General features: G+C 43.7%; 1 protein-coding gene across 1 annotated transcript; it reads left to right on the forward strand.

Moving 5' to 3' along the window:
- The first annotated feature begins 1,706 nt into the window (after positions 1-1,706).
- LOC148342104 (uncharacterized) lies at positions 1,707-16,840 on the forward strand. The gene is made up of 3 exons (XM_088288058.1): positions 1,707-1,744; positions 13,063-14,150; positions 16,017-16,840. The coding sequence occupies exons 1-3, from the start codon at positions 1,707-1,709 to the stop codon at positions 16,760-16,762; spliced, it is 1,872 nt and encodes a 623-aa protein (XP_088144184.1). The 3' UTR covers positions 16,763-16,840.
- The last annotated feature ends 569 nt before the right edge of the window (positions 16,841-17,409 follow it).

The raw sequence follows: 17,409 nt of genomic DNA on the forward strand, positions 1-17,409 counted from the left end.
CCGCCGGCGGTGAAAATTAACAACGGTGTCTGGTTCAATTTTCGGCCGAAATATCGTCGGTTTTTGTTGTGTTTTTCAAACTTCAAATGAGGATGCAACTACAGCGAGTTCCAATATTGCGGGATTTATTGACGTCCACTTTAACTCGACTTTCACTGAACTAACTGATCCCCGTAGCGCCCGCCCATTGCCCCCGATAAGGCCGATGGACCATACCACAACATAAGGGGGTGTCTGGGTTAAACCATCACCATACAGTGCACACAAACAGATCACATCGCAGTTTTCGGCGAAATTAAAGATATTTGGCTGCTTTAAAAAATGCTTGCCCGGTTGGGCAAGTTGCCCATAATTTTACCTTGCCCGTGGCCAAATTTCACTTGCCCCGGGCAATCGTGAAGCGGTTAACCGCGAACCCTGAGATGGTAGCCAGGTTTTTGATTTTGTGTGGCCTTGACCAGAACACGAGTAATCACAGGGTACGTATCTGAACAGCGTATCTCTTGCTACGTACCAGCGAAACCGTCGGGCCCTCCACACAACGGTACGCCTCGATCCTTACTGTGTTCCATGCCACAAAGTGCCCAATACGATACGTGGAAGCGCGCTTCTCTTCATTATTTCTATTTTCAGCTCATAATTGTCCTGCTAAAATTTACACCCTGGCCAGGGTCTGTGCTCAAACTGAGCTTATTCACGACTATGTTGTCTATAGCTATAGTTTTACACTTCTTATTTCTCATCTCTTTAAGCACTAGACCTTTCTTTTCTTTATCTTCTGCACATTTCTCCCGCACTAGTCCCCATTTACTTAGTTCCTATCATCATTTTTTTTCATTTATCTATTTATTTGTTTTTTTTATACATTTTCTAATGTTCTTGCATAGTGCGGTTACTTTGACATCTTTTAATGTCTTAATCATTATAGAGGCCTCTTGTTTAAACAATAATTGAAACTAACACAGGGACATTTTCCATGACCAACCAGCCAGCAGACCCACACGCACAAGCTTTCTTTAACGACCCCAAAAGCCCCGACCGCTTGGACACAGGCGCACAACACCCATTGTGAGTAAACGCATCTCACCGAAAGTTCAGCCGGCCGGCTGTTGAACGCCTGCGCCCCAGCACCCTGAGACCCTCAATGGAGCAAAATGCCAAAACGGTGGTATATTTTGTTGTTGATGTGTGGGTCTGGCTCAGCTTCCCTCCGGACAGGTCGCCCAGCATGGCAGAATTGGTGATGGAAAAAAATTCTCTGACACAGCCATTTTGGTTAGAAAGAGATTTTATTCTCGTCACATGCTGATGTCAAAAGAAGTCTCCCCAAAAAGAAAAAAGGGAAAGGTGTACCCTTCTCTCCGACGTTCCCTTCTTATTGGGCAGGGGTCTCAAACTAAATTTACCTGGGGGCCACTAGAGGCAGACTCTGGGTGAGGCTGGGCCGCATCAGGTTTTCCGCAAGAAAAAAATAAAAAAAATCTAATCTTCTCAAATGTCTTTATTTTTATTTTTTAACACAAAATAGGATTTAAAAATAAATAAGCAATTAATAAGAAAATAAATAAGAAATTAATAAGAAAATTAATCCGTAATAAATAATAATAATGAGTCAAATGTCTGTCTTCACAGTTCTTTAATCTTCTTCTGAACATGAATTGTCATGAACATGAGTGGAACATTGAACATGAACTGATCTTCTGAACATGGCTTCTCATGCCTACATCTTGCTGCTAGAGACCTGGCAGCGCTTCCTTTTGCATAGCTGAGCCACGAACAAAAGTAAATAATAAAAACTCAGTTTATATTTCGATAAAGTTTTCAACCAGCCTGCTCACTAAATAAAAACCGGAAGTAATTTTCAGACGCCACAAAATCCGAACATTCATCAATCAAACCCCTACTAAAACATCGAAAAAAAAATTACAATCCTACCCTCGTTTTAAAGCTGAAGATGTGGTAGGTTCGTTCAGCTCCGCACAAAACACTGTAAAGTGCCAGTCATATCAAATTCGCGGGCCGCACGAACATTAAACTTTCATAATAAGGCGGGGGCCGCAAACTATCATCGCGCGGGCCGCAAATGGCCCGCGAGTTTGAGACCCCTGTTATAGGGAATTGCCACACCTGACATGAATATTAAAGGATTGTATTATGATTGCTTGCATTATTTTAAACACTTCCGGGACAGAAGGTCAATTATTTAATTTAGCAGGTTCATAGTTACTGAATATGTTAAACATTGATTAAACAAAAAGCATTTATCAAATGAAAGTAGAAGTACAGTGCATCGATAAGATTGACTGGGATTGTAGTCATGGTGTTCACTGATGCATTCATATGCTAAATTGATATGACTTAGTTTAAATGTAAGACCTCAAAATTGCACACAGAGTATTTTCATGACCCACACTCTCATTCAGAACAGATTCAGTCTGCTCAGGTTAAACTGATGACAAACCAGATAGCACATCATGGACAAATACGACAAAACACATTCTCCACATAGGCCTTAGAAGATAGAAACATATCAAGTTGGGCAGGGGAGGACGTCACAGGGACACTATCAAGAACACCAAAAACATAACAATTTCATCTGTGAAAACATAGACCACACAATCTGTACACTGACGAGATTACAGGGGAAGGAGAGACGGAGAGACTGCCGCCTGCCTGAGAAGGTCAGCCTTGGACGTGGAATGTGGCGGGGGAAGGAGAAAGGACGACCGATTCAACCTACATGAACCTTGACATAGAAAACCTCCTAGAAAATGTGAGGCTGGGCTGAGATCAGCGCGCCATTTTTCGATTGTGCTCGTCCGAGTACAGTTTCTCGTCAGATTGAGAAAAAAACGCCCAGATATCTGTCTTTGTACTATTTCCTGAACTCCAGAAATCGAAGAAACTAAAATATCGCAACTGTAATCAGTTGTTGTTGAGTCTTTATTTGACCCTATTCTTGAGTACAAAAAACGAACACGCATTGGAGTAAGTTTGGCTTTGAAGATTCATTTACTAAATGTTTCTCATTTTCTCGGTGGCTCAACTCCAACAGTGGATATAAAAATACACTACATCTGTCAGCATAGTTTTGAGACATGACAAACTTAATTTCTTTCACAACGTATAAAAACTGGAATATGTAAAATGTTAAATAATCAGTTCAAATTTTAAACTGGGAAAAAAAACACGGAGTTTACCCCCCACTAATGGTTATTCTTTGGCATCCATTTTCTGCACTGATTTCATTTGGCATAAACAAATGTTCAGCAAACCGGCAAGTAAAAGTCAACATTTAAAAATAAAACGGCAATAACCTTGAACGATTTCCCCAAACAACCTAATGTTGTGATGCATATTTTTAACGATAGAAAGTCGTTCTTTACAAAGCAAATGAGAGTAAGACGTGTACAAACCTGCTTTGAGTGGCACAACACGAGGCTGGTTGCAAACTTCGTCCAGCAGTTGAAGATGTTGCTCGTTCTCTTCTTTTATTCCACAAAGTTCCTCTTTGTACTTGGGTGTCGTTCTTTGACACATTTTCAAATGACAATCTCAACAAATCCGCACTTGATCTCTGCTTGGCGATAACTCGTGAGCTTCTCTTTGTTCAACGAGACGAATGAAAGATGGCGTCGTCTTTTCAGAGTCGCACTGAAAGAATTTCCTCCGAGAAAATGGCAGTCTGTTCGGCACGAAAACCGAAGAACAGGACACACCCCGCTGTGATTTGATTGGCTGCTGGCTTTGTGGAGCACTGTCACCAACTCACCGACAGATGTCACCATTTGCGATGCAAATCATCGTTATCTTCTAAACATAGAGAAAAACCCAAGATGCACATGAAGAAACATTTTAGTTCCCAAATATGAACTTGAGAGATGTATTGAATTTTACTTTTGTTGCTGGTTTTGTTTATACATCTGACACCATGTTGTTGGTTGGATAGTATTCCAAATGTATTTCCCTATTATTATCAGTTGACATGATAAAATGATACTATGTCAACATGTTTGCACCTTTGCCTTTTTACAGGGTTTTTCGCCAGCGACGTTATTGCGAATTTTAAATTAAAATATGTCACTCTTTTATTACTTTACTGTTATTGTGTTCGAAAATGATTTCGATATTTATTTAAGTACTTTAATATATCATTATTTGTATTAGTATTCATTAAACTACAATAATTCACTATTAATTTCAAGATTCATTGAACTGTTTTAGGAATAATTAAGTATTAAATGTTTAATTGTTACAGAATTTACTTTTTAAATTTTTGTTTCACCATTTTGTTCAATCTTAATCTTATGGAAAATTATTTAACCAGCACCAACACAAGGATTTAAAGATAAAGATAAGGATGTCCTTTCATATTCCCACAATGGGGAAATTTGCAGTGTTACGACGGCAAAGATATGGATCACACAGAGGCGGTGGTGCAATGTAGCCGTTAATGTATGACATTAGCAGCAGACATTCAGAAAAAGCAAACCTTGTGGCGGACATTAGGACCATGCCTCTCACCCAGCAGGCATCCCGTTTGGGGGCGTATTCATGTTAATGTTTGTTGGCGCGAATTTGTGATTGTGCGTTATTCTGTTGTTGGCAGTCTTGGAATAAAGACGTGTTCACAGTCAGTCGTGTGTGCTTATTTCAACTGCCACATTGGTGACCCCGACGCTGAGTATGTTTCAAGTCGTAGATGAAGAGGTGTCTTCCTCGGCCATGCCGCCCCAACTCCCTCATCTTGCAGCCGTCACCGCTACCGTGAGGCTACCGGAGTTCTGGCAGAGCGATCCGGCTTCGTGGTTCCAGCATGTGGAAGCGCTTTTCCACCTTCGTGGAATCACCTCCGATGACCCGAAGTACTACATGGTCGTGGCGTCCCTCGACCAACTGACTACACGTCGTGTTATGCAGCTATTGCGAGCACCTCCACATGGCGGGAAATACGACGCGCTCAAACAGCTTCTGCTGAGGAGGTTCTGTTTGTCGGACTCAGAGAGGGCAGATAGGCTCCTTTCCCTGCCCGGTTTGGGCGATGGCACGGCAGTGGATCTCATGGACAATATGCTGTCGATCTTGGGTTCGGATGAGGGCGGTTTTATTTTCCCGCACATTTTCCTGCGACAGCTACCATCTCCGGTGCGCGCAGTGTTGGCTAACTCCGCTTGTCTGGCGACCGGCGATCATCGAGGTTTGGCTGAGGAAGCGGATCGAGTTCTGCTGGCTACGAGACGGTTCGCCGTGCAAAGTGTGGCGGCCGATTCCACCCTTGGGACGACATCAGACGTGGATCCGTCAACGGTGGCCGCAGTGGTCGTTCGAAAGCGTCGTGAGAAGGTTCTCTGCTTCTTCCATTAGCGGTTTGGCGCCAGGGCTCGGCGTTGTGTTCCCCCCTGCACCTACGAAGCTCCGGGAAACTCCAACGCCGGCGTTCAGTAGTGGCTGTGGGCGCCGGCAAAGAGAGCGAGCTGCTTTTCCTTACAGACTCGTCCTCTGGACGACGTTTCCTGGTGGACTGCGGGTCGCAAGTCAGCCTGCTTACACCCTCCGCCGTGGACAAGGCGGGCGGCGTTTGCGGACCACCCCTGTGTGCGGCTAACGGCTCGCCCATCATCAGCTTTGGTTCCAGGTCGGTGACTCTGTGCTTCCATGGACGTGATTTCCAGTGGAACTTTCTTGTTGCCGCAATCACGGTTCCCATTATCGGCGCGGATTTTCTGTGTGCACATGGACTGCTCGTTGATGTCGCAAACCGCCGTTTGATTGACGCTGTTTCTTTTGCTACTTTTCCGTGTGAGGCTGGGGGACTCGGGCCATTGACGCATGCGAATTATTTGGCATCGGGTGACATTTATCAGCGCCTGCTGACAGACTTTCCCTCCCTAACGACTCCAGCCTTTTCCACCGCATGCACTAAACACGGGGTGGAGCATTTCATACCCACGGTCGGCCCGCCTGTTTTTGCTCGCGCGCGTCGCCTTGATGCGGCCAAATTGGCGATAGCAAAAGGGGAGTTTGCTACAATGGAGCGTTTGGGGATTGTGAGGCGTTCTAACAGTCCGTGGGCCTCGCCTTTACACATGGTGCCTAAAAGGGATGGTTCCTGGCGGCCTTGTGGTGATTTTCGTCGCCTTAACAATGTGACTACGCATGACCGTTACCCCATTCCACACATTCAAGACTTTTCCACCCGTTTGGCGGGCACCACCATTTTTTCAAAAGTGGACTTGGTCCGTGGTTACCACCAGGTGCCTGTGCAGGCGGAAGATGTGCCCAAAACCGCGGTGATAACCCCGTTCGGTCTTTTTGAATTCTTGCGCATGCCTTTTGGACTGAAGGGGGCAGCACAGACTTTTCAAAGATTGATGGACTCTGTGTTGCGCAACCTCGACTTTGTGTTTGTTTATCTTGACGATATTCTGGTGGCCAGTCCTTCACCAGAGGAACATCTGTCACACTTAACAGAGGTTTTCAAGCGTCTTGATTCGCATGGTCTGATCGTTAACCCAGCGAAATGTCAATTTGGTCTGGCTGAGATTGATTTCTTAGGCCACCGGATTTCAGCACAGGGCGCGGTCCCCTTGCCCGCCAAGGTGAAGGCAGTGGTGGATTTCCCCCGCCCGGCCTCAATTAAGGCGCTGCAGGAGTTTTTGGGCATGGTTAATTTTTATAACCGGTTTCTCCCGCGTACGGCCCACCTCCTGCATCCTCTTTACAATGCCTTGAAAAATAAGAAAGCTAATGATACTGTCGAGTGGTCTGCACGGCGGGAACAGGCTTTTCAACAAACTAAGGACGCCCTGGCGAGTGCGACTCTCCTGGTCCACCCGATTGCGACTGCGCAAGTTGCCTTAACTACAGATGCTTCTGATATAGCTGTTGGGGCAGTGGTTGAGCAGCTCGTGGCAAATGTGTGGCAGCCTCTTGCGTTTTTCAGTCGTAAGCTGCGGGATAACGAACGCAAGTATAGTGTTTTCGACCGAGAGTTGTTGGCTTTGTACCTTGCGACGCGCCACTTTCGTTTCCTTCTTGAAGGACGCCGTTTCACGGCTTACGTGGATCATAAGCCACTTACGTTTGCGATGTCAAAGGTTACTGAACCATGGTCGGCCCGTCAGCAGCGGCACTTGGCGGCCGTTTCAGAGTTTACGACGGACGTTCGGCACGTGGCCGGTAAGTGTAACCCTGTGGCTGATTGTTTATTGCGCGCGATCGTGTGTCCAGTCCAGCTCGGGGTTGATTTTTCGGAAATGGCTGCCGACCAGTCCGTTGATCCTGACATCCGCAACCTCAAGGCAGTGAGTACGGCTCTTAAGCTTGAGGAGGTGGTGTTGCGGGGCGGTGGAACTGCTCTCCTCTGCGATGTGTCCACGGGCCGCCCTCGTCCTGTAGTTCCGTTGGAATGGCGTCGCCGGATTTTTGATTCGATCCACTCCCTGTCACACCCTGGCGTCCGTGCATCGGTCAAGCTGGTTGGGGCAAAGTTTGTCTGGCCCGGGCTTCGTAAGGACGTCAGGATGTGGGCAGCGGCCTGTGTAGCATGTCAGCGTGCCAAAGTCCACCGACACACCAGGTCGAGTCTTGAACCTTTTCCGATTCCGGCCAGGAGGTTCGACCATGTGCATGTGGACTTGGTAGGTCCCCTTCCCCCTTCGCAAGGTTTTACTCACCTACTCACTATGGTGGACCGGACGACTAGGTGGCCAGAGGCGGTTCCTCTGTCCTCCACGACCTCGGTGGATATAGCCCGTGCGTTTCTGTCGTCCTGGGTCGCGCGTTTCGGCACGCCGTCCGATATCACCTCGGACAGGGGCCCCCAGTTTGTATCTGAGCTCTGGTCAGCCTTGGCAGTATCGTTGGGTGTGCGCGTGCACCGCACTACTGCCTACCATCCGCAGGCTAACGGTTTGTGCGAACGTTTTCACCGGTCACTTAAAGCTGCGCTGCGAGCTGCGTTATCGGACGGTAACTGGGTCGACCGTCTGCCATGGATTTTGCTCGGCTTACGTTCAGCGCCGAAGGAGGATCTTAACGCCGCTCCTGCTGAGTTGGTGCTCGGTCAGCCGCTTCGCGTACCTGGTGAATTTCTGCCAGACGGTTTGGGCGCTCCGCCCTTTTCCTTTTTGTCGGGGGGGCCCCTGAGCCCTGCACCGGTTCACCACTGTGTTCCCAAGGTATTCGTGCCGTCCGCGCTTATGTCAGCCCGTTTTGTTTTTGTGCGCCACGATGCCCACCGCTCGCCCTTGCAGCCACCGTATGACGGCCCGTTTAGGGTGCTGGAGCGCGGCGATAAGAGTTTTGTGCTTGATATGGGTGGGCGAAGGGAGTGCGTCTCGGTAGATAGGCTAAAACCAGCTCATTTGGTTGCAGGCGATGTGCTGTTGCCGGCCCACGTCCCTCGCCGCGGTCGCCCTCCAAAGTCCACGCCCTCACTTCCGCGCGACAACGTTGTGTGTCGTGCTCCCGCTCCTGTCTCGCCTGACCCCCCTGCCCACCGGGTTTCAACTGCACCACTAAAGGATGGCCTGCGTAGTCGTTGTGGCAGGCCGGTGAAGCCCCCGGTGAGGTTTTCGTTCTGAGCGACCTTCTGGGTGTTCGGGGGGGGGCTGTGTGGCGGACATTAGGACCATGCCTCTCACCCAGCAGGCATCCCGTTTGGGGGCGTATTCATGTTAATGTTTGTTGGCGCGAATTTGTGATTGTGCGTTATTCTGTTGTTGGCAGTCTTGGAATAAAGACGTGTTCACAGTCAGTCGTGTGTGCTTATTTCAACTGCCACAACCTATGCGAATCTACATAGTATATACGTAAATACACAAATCCCCATGTGTATATACACACTTACATCCCACAACATTTACAAGTGTAAGGAAACACTCCGAATGTCTGTCCATGTTCCAGAGGGGAAATTAATAAAATGCTACAATGATAAAAAAATACTGCAATGATAAGACGACTGCAATGGTAAATGAAGGATTGTATTATGATTGCTGGCATTATTTTAAACACTGACAGGACAGAAGGTCAATTGTTTAATTTAGCAGGTTCATATTTACGGAATATGTTAAACATTGATGAAACAAAAAGCATTAATCAAATGGAACGAGAAGCACGGGTCACAAGAATAACTGGGATTGTAGTCCTGATGTTTTCTGATTTATTATATTTTTCTCATATGCTAAATTTATAGTACTTAGTTTAAATGTGTGAACTTTATTGAAATTTTGGGTAGTGAGAACAAATTTGCACACATAGCATTTCCATGACCTGCACTCACACTGACAGCACTTCATGGACAAAGACGACGAAGCACATTCTCCACATTGGCTGTAGAAGATGCAAACATGCAAAATTGGGCACTGGAGGACTCACACAGAAGCTATAAAAAAAACACATTCCGAAAGACGGAACAATTGGAGATCGGAGCACATGCACACGCATGCACACACACAGACACACCCTTACACCTGCACCTACACGTGCTCATACACATGCACACATGCACACCGACAAGATTACAGAGGAATGCCAGCGGGGAGAGAGACGGAGAGACTGCCCGCCGGAGAAGGCCAGCCTTGGCGTGCCAGTCTTGGGAACCAGACGGGAATCAACTATCCAGACGATGACTAACCTGGGGAAGACCTTCCCTTGGACGTGGACCCGTGCCGTGGGAGGGAGCGAGGACGACCGATTCAACCAATTCAACCTACATGACCCTTGACATAAAAACTGCTATAAAAACTGAAGCTGGGCTGAGATCAGCGCGACATTTTTCGACTGTGCTCGCCCGAGTGCAGTTTTCTCGTGAGATTAAGAAAAAGCCGCCCAGATATCTGTCTTTGTACTATTTCCTGAACAGCAGAAATTGGAGAAACTAAATATCGGAACTCGAATCAGTTGTTGAGTCTTTATTTGACCCTTTTCTTCTTGAGTACAAAACCCGAACACGCATTGGCGTAAGTTTGGCTTTTAAAAGTTGATTTACTAACTACTTCTCATTTCCACGGTGACTCAACTCCAACAATACTAAAGCTGTTGCTTTATGTTATTCAGATAGAATTTTTGTTTAAAATCCCCCTGGCTCTTCTTTTTGTCTTTTCTATATTATGTACGTATTAATAACTGTGTTTGTTAATGTTAATAAAGTTTTTGGCAAAAAACGTAGAAGTAAATATTTATCATGTCACTGATCGTGTAGTGGTACACTCGCCTGAGTTGTGTGCAGGCAACGCGGGTTCAGTTCCTACTCAGTGACGGTGTCTATGTCTGCCCTGTGACTGGCTGGCGACCAGTTCAGGGGGTTGTGCGCCTTTCGCCCGTAGGCAGCTGGAATTGGCTCCAGCACTCTCCCGCGACCCTGTTCAGGATAAGCGGTGTGGATCGTGACATGACATGACAAATATTTGTCATCTCATCAATATTTGCACAACAGAGTACTGAGCTTCGAGATCCTCTCTATAATAGTTCTCGAAATTATATTTCTTATCAATGTAGGTTAGTTAAGGGATATTTTATTGACAATCTAATCTCAATATACAAAGACAGAAAAAAAATTGGTGGTGGGGGGGCGCGAATCTTTTTATTCTTGGTAGGGGCGGGCGTGAAATAATTGAGAAGCACTGCTAGTATATGCAGACATTATATCCATACAATCTTGCAGCCCGATTGAACAGCAGCATTGTTGCAAGTTCGGTAGGAGAAACGTAAACGTCCCAGTGCTGTTCCAGCAGCGGCTTCTCGGGGCATAGGCGGAAGTGACGTCGGAGCTGACTCGCTTTTGTGGCGTTATTTTAATTTTTTTGTTACATTTTTTTATCAACCGAATTAAAATATTACATAGAATATATATTGAAACAGAACAGCCAGGGGTAAAAACAAACACAGAGGCAAAGAAAGATATTTGAAAAATACGTGCTTAAAGCATGACGTCATTAGCAAGCGCGCAGCTTCCGAAGGACCTTGACCACATCCACCGACCCGTCCACACCGGAACAAAAACACCCACCGCTAAATTCTTCTAATTTAGTGTGGAACTGACTGTAATTTTCTCAAAGGATGTCCAGTGCTACTCTAAAGGACTACGACATAATTCATTAAGTCTTTGTGTCCCGATAACCTCATCTTCGCGTGTTGATGCTTTTCGGCGTAGTTAGCTTAGCTTGTTAGCTAGCTAGCCGCTAACGAAAAGAGGCACATGACTCATCGCCAAGCAGAGATCAAGTGCGGATTTTTTGGAATTATCATTTGAAAATGTGTGATAGAACGACACCCAAGTACAAAGAGGAACTTTGTGGAATAAAAGAAGAGAACGAGCAACATCATCAACTGCTGGACGAAGTTTGCAACCAGCCTCGTGTTGTGCTACACAAAGCAGGTTTGTACACGTCTTACTCTCATTTGCTTTGTAAAGAACGACTTTCTTTCATTAGAAATATGCATCACAACATTAAGTTGTTTGGGGAAATGCGTTCAAGGTTATTGCCGTTTTATTTTTAAATATTGCCTTTTACTTGCAGGTCTGCTGAGCAATTGTTTATGTCAAATGTAATCAGTGCAGAAAATATATGCCAAAGAATAACCAATAGTGGGGGGTGAACTCCATGTTTTTCCCAGTATAAAATTTACATTTAAAATAACAAAATAACATTTTCTGGTTTTTATATTTTGTTCAAGCAATTCCTTACGGAAGGAATTCCGCCTGACTCGAAAAATGTGCACACTGCCGCGAAAACGTCAATAGCGGTTGATCAATTTTAGTGAATAAAACACAAAATATTAAGTTTTTTTTTTTTTTAAATCAAGCACGGATTGGTCTTATTTATTTATGAACTTTTTACTGGCTTGGTCGGGTGAGAGTCAATGAACCTCGGGTGGCCCTGCACTGTTTTGTGCACGTGTGCGTAGTTTCACCCCATCCAAACATTTAAAATACATTGAATGCATCCATTCAGGGTTGCACGGATCTCATCAGTGAACAAGCGCATGCTGCAAGGAATGCATCTGCATCTTTGGCTTACTATGGGCTTAAAAAGGGAGTACGCCACAACCCCCTTTTCTACCAACAAGGCCAGGAACATTTAGTTCCTGGTCATAAAGTTCCTGTGGCCCAGGTGGTTTGCATCACCCCCACAACTCATAGTTCCTGGTAATTTATCCAAATGACAATCATGATGTATCAGTGGGAGGTCTTGTGTTACTTTGTTACTCATTACTGACACCCTAATAGCTGTTAAGCATCATTGCAGTTCCAAAATAATTCAGTAAACTCTTAAAATATTATGGTGTATCTTAGTTGAATTCGAATACATATTCCAAAAACATCTGTGACTATGTCAGGAATGAAATCGGGCATCAGCCGCAACGTGCTTCCTTTTTAAATGCTCGTTTATCACAGTTGTGCTGCTAAAGGGAGGTTTACATCGTAGGACGTAATTTTGTGAAATGCCCCCATGGTCCGGTCCAAGTTGGGGTCCACGCATTGCTCCGTATGCGGCAGGCACAAGTCAAGGTAGCACGGTAGAAACAATATAAGACAAAGTCGCCGCATGAGCTTTGACTTGACCAAACCAAATTTGTCTTTCTGTGTCCTGCAGACGTCAGTGAAAACGATCTCCTTTATGTAAAAGAGGAGCCAGACTTGACTCACATCAAAAAGGAGGAGGAGGAGGAGGAGATCAACAAGTCACCAGTGAACGTTCTCCCTATAAAGACTGAAGATGAAAACAAGGATGAGAGTGAGGACAAGAGAGGGGCGGAGCCTCCAAGCAACAGTTCAAGTCATTACGTGACAACAGAAGGTGACGAAGACCACTGGGGGCCAGCACATAATGAGGACACATTATCAGATGCTCATGACGATAATGATACTAATGATGATGATGCTGATGATGGGCAAGCCAAAGGTGAAAGGGCATGTCACACTGACTCATTCTCTTCAAAGCTGTCTTTAAAAGGGCACAGAAAAACACACAGTGGTGAAAAACCTTTTCCCTGCTCGGTTTGTGGCAAAAACTTCTCTCGAAAGTCTCATTTCGTAAGGCACACAAAAACGCGCAGTGGTGAAAAACCTTTTTCTTGCTCAGTTTGTGGCAAAAGCTTCTATCAAAAGTTTGATTTAACAATCCACACAAGAATGCACAGTGGAGAAAAACCTTTTTCTTGCTCAGTTTGTGGCAAAAGCTTCTCTCAAAAGTCTCATTTAGTAAGGCACGCAAGAACACACAGTGGAGAGAAGCCTTTCTCATGCTCAGTTTGTGACAAAAGCTTCTCTCAAAAGTCTCATTTAGTAAGGCACGCAAGAACACACAGTGGAGAGAAGCCTTTTTCATGCTCAGTTTGTGGCAAAGGATTCTCTGAAAAGGGAAATTTAACAAAACACACAAGAACACACAGTGGAGAAAAACCTTTTTCTTGCTCAGTTTGTGGAAAATGCTTCTCTCAAAAGTCAAGTTTAACAGAACACACAATAACACACAGTGGAGAAAAATCTTTTTCTTGCTCAGTTTGTGGAAAATGCTTCTCTCAAAAGTCAAGTTTAACAAAACACACAAAAACACACAGTGGAGAAAAACCTTTTTCCTGCTCAGTTTGTGGTAGACGCTTCTCTGTAAAGTCAAATTTAACTTGCCACACAAGAACACACACTGGAGAAAAACCTTTTTCTTGCTCAGTGTGTGGCAGGAGTTTCTCTCTAAAGTCGCATTTACGAAGCCACACAAGAACGCACAGTGGAGAAAAACCTTTTTCCTGCTCAGTTTGTGCCAGGAGTTTCTCTCTAAAGTCGCATTTACGAAGCCACACAAGAACGCACGGTGGAGAAAAACCCTTTTCCTGCTCAGTTTGTGGCAAAAGCTTTTCTTTTAAGTGGAATTTAAAAACACATACACGATTACACACTGGAGAAAAACCTTTTTCCTGCTCAGTTTGTGGCAAAAGCTTCTCTGTAAAGTCAAATTTAACAACCCACACAAGAACACACAGTGCAGAAAAACCTTTTTCCTGCTCAGTTTGTGGCAAAAGCTTCTCTGTAAAGTCAAGTTCACAAAGCCACACAAGAACACACAGTGGAGACATGCCATTTAGTTGCAGCGTTTGTGCTAAAAAATTCTTCACTCAACGTCTTCCTGAGAGACACGATTGTGCTGGTGAGAATTGCAGCGATCCTTGAAGCTTAAAAAAAAGACAACAAAAAACTGAAGCAACTGACTCTTTGTGGTAAGATGTAAATGTGATTTTGAATAAAATATAAAAAATTTAATTTTGCAAAGCTCTTTTATCGACATTAAGCCAATGGGATCAGCGCCAGAATAACCATTGTGTCTGAGTGGTGATGATTTTTTTTGTGTTTACATCAAACATGTAAATAAAATTAATTGCCTTTGCCTGGAACAACATTTGTTAACGTTATGCTTTTCAGTTGTCGTTTTAATCATACCTAATGGAAAAAGTGTGAGAAGAAACAGTGCTTATGAAATCGCTGCTTTCCACAATCATCAATAAAATCACTTGTTCCACTTGCTCAACTGGCCTTCATTACTTTGTGTGAAAAGGTGAAAAACAGAACTCGAAGTTGAACTATAAAAAGAACCAGACAGAGAAACGCAAATAGTCTCAGTTTCTCTCGAAGGTTTTGGAATGTCAGGAGTTGGACACTTGATGGCGACTGGAGTCAGCGCTGGTTTTCTCGCTGTGTTAGGCTGGCTCGTATATGTATGGTTCATTGAACAAAACTCAAACTCTTCAAATATCCCCTCACATTTAATATTATGCTTTCTGAATAAATTTCTGCAAAATACACTTAATGGGTTGAGCTCTATCAAGTGTTTGGGGTTTGTTGCTAAGCAGAATCTCACTTTGGAAAAAACTATAATTTTGTCAAATATACCAAATTTTTTTTTCATGCTGTATTATATTTTTTATACATTGGATTATTTATATAGTGAAATAGGAAAATATTAAAATGTAAAATTGGAAACCACCTACAGACTTAATTCAATTAACAAATATAGAAACATTTTATAAATATTGAACTAATTGAGAAGAGTCATGATCTTGAAATAAATATTGAATTATAAAAAATACTGAAAAATTAATTCAATAACCCGACCCTGGATGAGCGGCAGAAAATGGCTGGATGGATGGAATAATTTAAATTGCACACATATTCAAAAGAACAAATTTGTTAATAAATATTCAAGTGTGAAAAAAAAGAATTAAATTGTTGAGAATTTTACATACTAAAACAATTTAATAAATATTGTATTATTACATAAGCAAGCTTAAATATAAATTGAAATAAATAAAAAAAAAAGTCGTGTATTTTTAAATGGCCTAATTTATGTGTAATTTATTATGGTGTATCTTAGTCTAATTTTAATACATATTGGATAACTTTAAAATACACCTTATTCATATATGTCAGAGTGAAAGTGTTGTTGCTTAATTTATGCGTAGGGATTTTGATTCTTCACATGTAATTTTGTTTTCAAATTTATTTAGAAACAGAAATTTTATAAAAAAAAATTAAAAAGGGGAATGTTGGAATGTACTAGAAACAATATAAGACAAAGTCGCCGCATGAGGTTTGACTTGACCAAACCAAATTTGTCTTTTTGTGTCCTCCAGACGTCAGTGCAAACGATCTCCGTTCTGTGAAAGAGGAGCCAGACTTGACTCACATCAAAAAGGAGTAGGAGGAGGAGGAGATTAACAAGTCACCAGTGAACTGTCCCTATAAAGACTGAAGATGAAAACAAGGATAAGAGTGAGGACAACAGAGGGGCGGAGCCTCCAAGCAGCAGTTCAAGTCATCACGTGACAACAGAAGGTGACGAAGACCACTGCACACAATGAGGACACATTATCAGACGCTCATGACGATGATGATGGTGATAATGATGATGATAATGGGCAAGCTAAAGGTGAAAGGGCACGTCACACTGACTCATTAACTTTGTGTTTAAAAGGGCACAAAAAAACACACAGTGGTGAAAACCCTTTTTCTTGCTCAGTTCATGGTAAAAGCTCTCAAAACGCAACGTTAACAAGACACACTAGAACACACACTGGAGAAAAAACATTTTCCTGCTCAGTTTGTGGCAAGAGTTTCTCCCGAAAATCACATCTAACAAGCCACACAAGAACACACAGTGGTGAAAAACCTTTTTCCTGCTCAGTTTGTGGCAAGAGTTTCTCTCAAAAGGCACATGTAACAGAACACACAAGAACACACAGTGATGAAAAACCTTTTTCCTGCTCAGTTTGTGGCAGAAGCTTCTTTGATAAATCAACTTTAACAAACCATAGAAGAACACACAGTGGTGAAAAACCTTTTTCCTGCTCAGTTTGTGGCAAGAGTTTCCCTCAAAAGGCAAATTTAACAAGTCACACAAGAATACATAGTGGAGAAAAACCTTTTTCCTGCTCAATTTGTGGAAAAAGCTTCTCTCAAAATTCAAGTTTAACAATCCACACAAGAACACACAGTGGTGAAAACCCCTTTTCCTGTTCAGTTTGCGGAAAAGGTTTCTCTCAAAAGTCTCATTTGGTAAGGCACATGAGAACACACAGTGGTGAAAAATCTTTTTCATGCTTAGTTTGTGGAAAATGTTTCTCTCAAAAGGCGAATTTAACAAGCCACACAAGAACACACAGTGGAGACAAGCCATTCAGTTGCAGCGTTTGTGCTAAAAAATTCGCCACTAAACAGCAAGCTGAGAGACACAATTGTGCTGGTGACAATAGCAGCGATCCTTGAAGCTTAAAAAAAGACAAAAAAACTGAAGGAACTGACTCTTTGTGGAAAGATGATGTTGGAGTTCAGTCACCATGGAAATGAGAAGTAGTTTCGTAAATCAACCTTTAAAAGCCAAACTTACTCCAATGCATGTTAGTTTTTTTGTACTCAAGAAGAAAAGGGTCAAATAAAGACTCAACAACAACTGATTAGAGTTCCAATATTTAGTTTCTTCAATTTCTGGAGTTCAGGAAATAGTACAAAGACAGATATCTGGGTGGCTTTTTCTTAATCTCACGAGAAAACTGCACTCGGGCGAGCACAGTCGAAAAATGCGCGCCATCTTTCATCCCAGCTTCAGTTTTTATAGGAGTTTTTTTATGTCAAGGGTAATGTAGGTTGAATCGGTTGAATCGGTCGTCCTCGCTCCCTCCCACAGCACGGGTCCACGTCCAAGGGAAGGTTCTCCCCAGGTTAGTCATCGTCTGGATAAGTTGATTCCCGTCTGGTCCCCAAGGCTGGCCTTCCCTGGCGGGCAGTCTCTCCGTCGCTCGCCTCGCTGGCATTCCTCTGGAATCTTGTCGGTGTGCAAGTGTGTATGTGCGTGTGCTCCGATCTCCAATTGTTCTGTCTTTCGGAATGTGTTTTTTGCGATAGTGTCTGTGTGA

Source organism: Idiotropiscis lumnitzeri, chromosome 2 (genome assembly GCF_059441095.1).
Source record: "Idiotropiscis lumnitzeri isolate Australia: NSW breed Sydney's pygmy pipehorse chromosome 2, RoL_Ilum_1.0, whole genome shotgun sequence".
NCBI classification, from domain to species: domain Eukaryota; kingdom Metazoa; phylum Chordata; class Actinopteri; order Syngnathiformes; family Syngnathidae; genus Idiotropiscis; species Idiotropiscis lumnitzeri.

Excerpts from the sequence above, each read along its gene's own strand:
- LOC148342104 (XM_088288058.1), top strand. The coding sequence starts at position 1,707 with ATGGCTTCTCATGCCTACATCTTGCTGCTAGAGACCTG. Across the intron at positions 1,745-13,062 it reads ATCTTGCTGCTAGAGACCTG|TGGTGAAAAACCTTTTTCTT; the intron begins GCAGCGCTTCCT and ends AAAAACGCGCAG. Across the intron at positions 14,151-16,016 it reads TGAGAGACACGATTGTGCTG|TTCATGGTAAAAGCTCTCAA; the intron begins GTGAGAATTGCA and ends TTTCTTGCTCAG.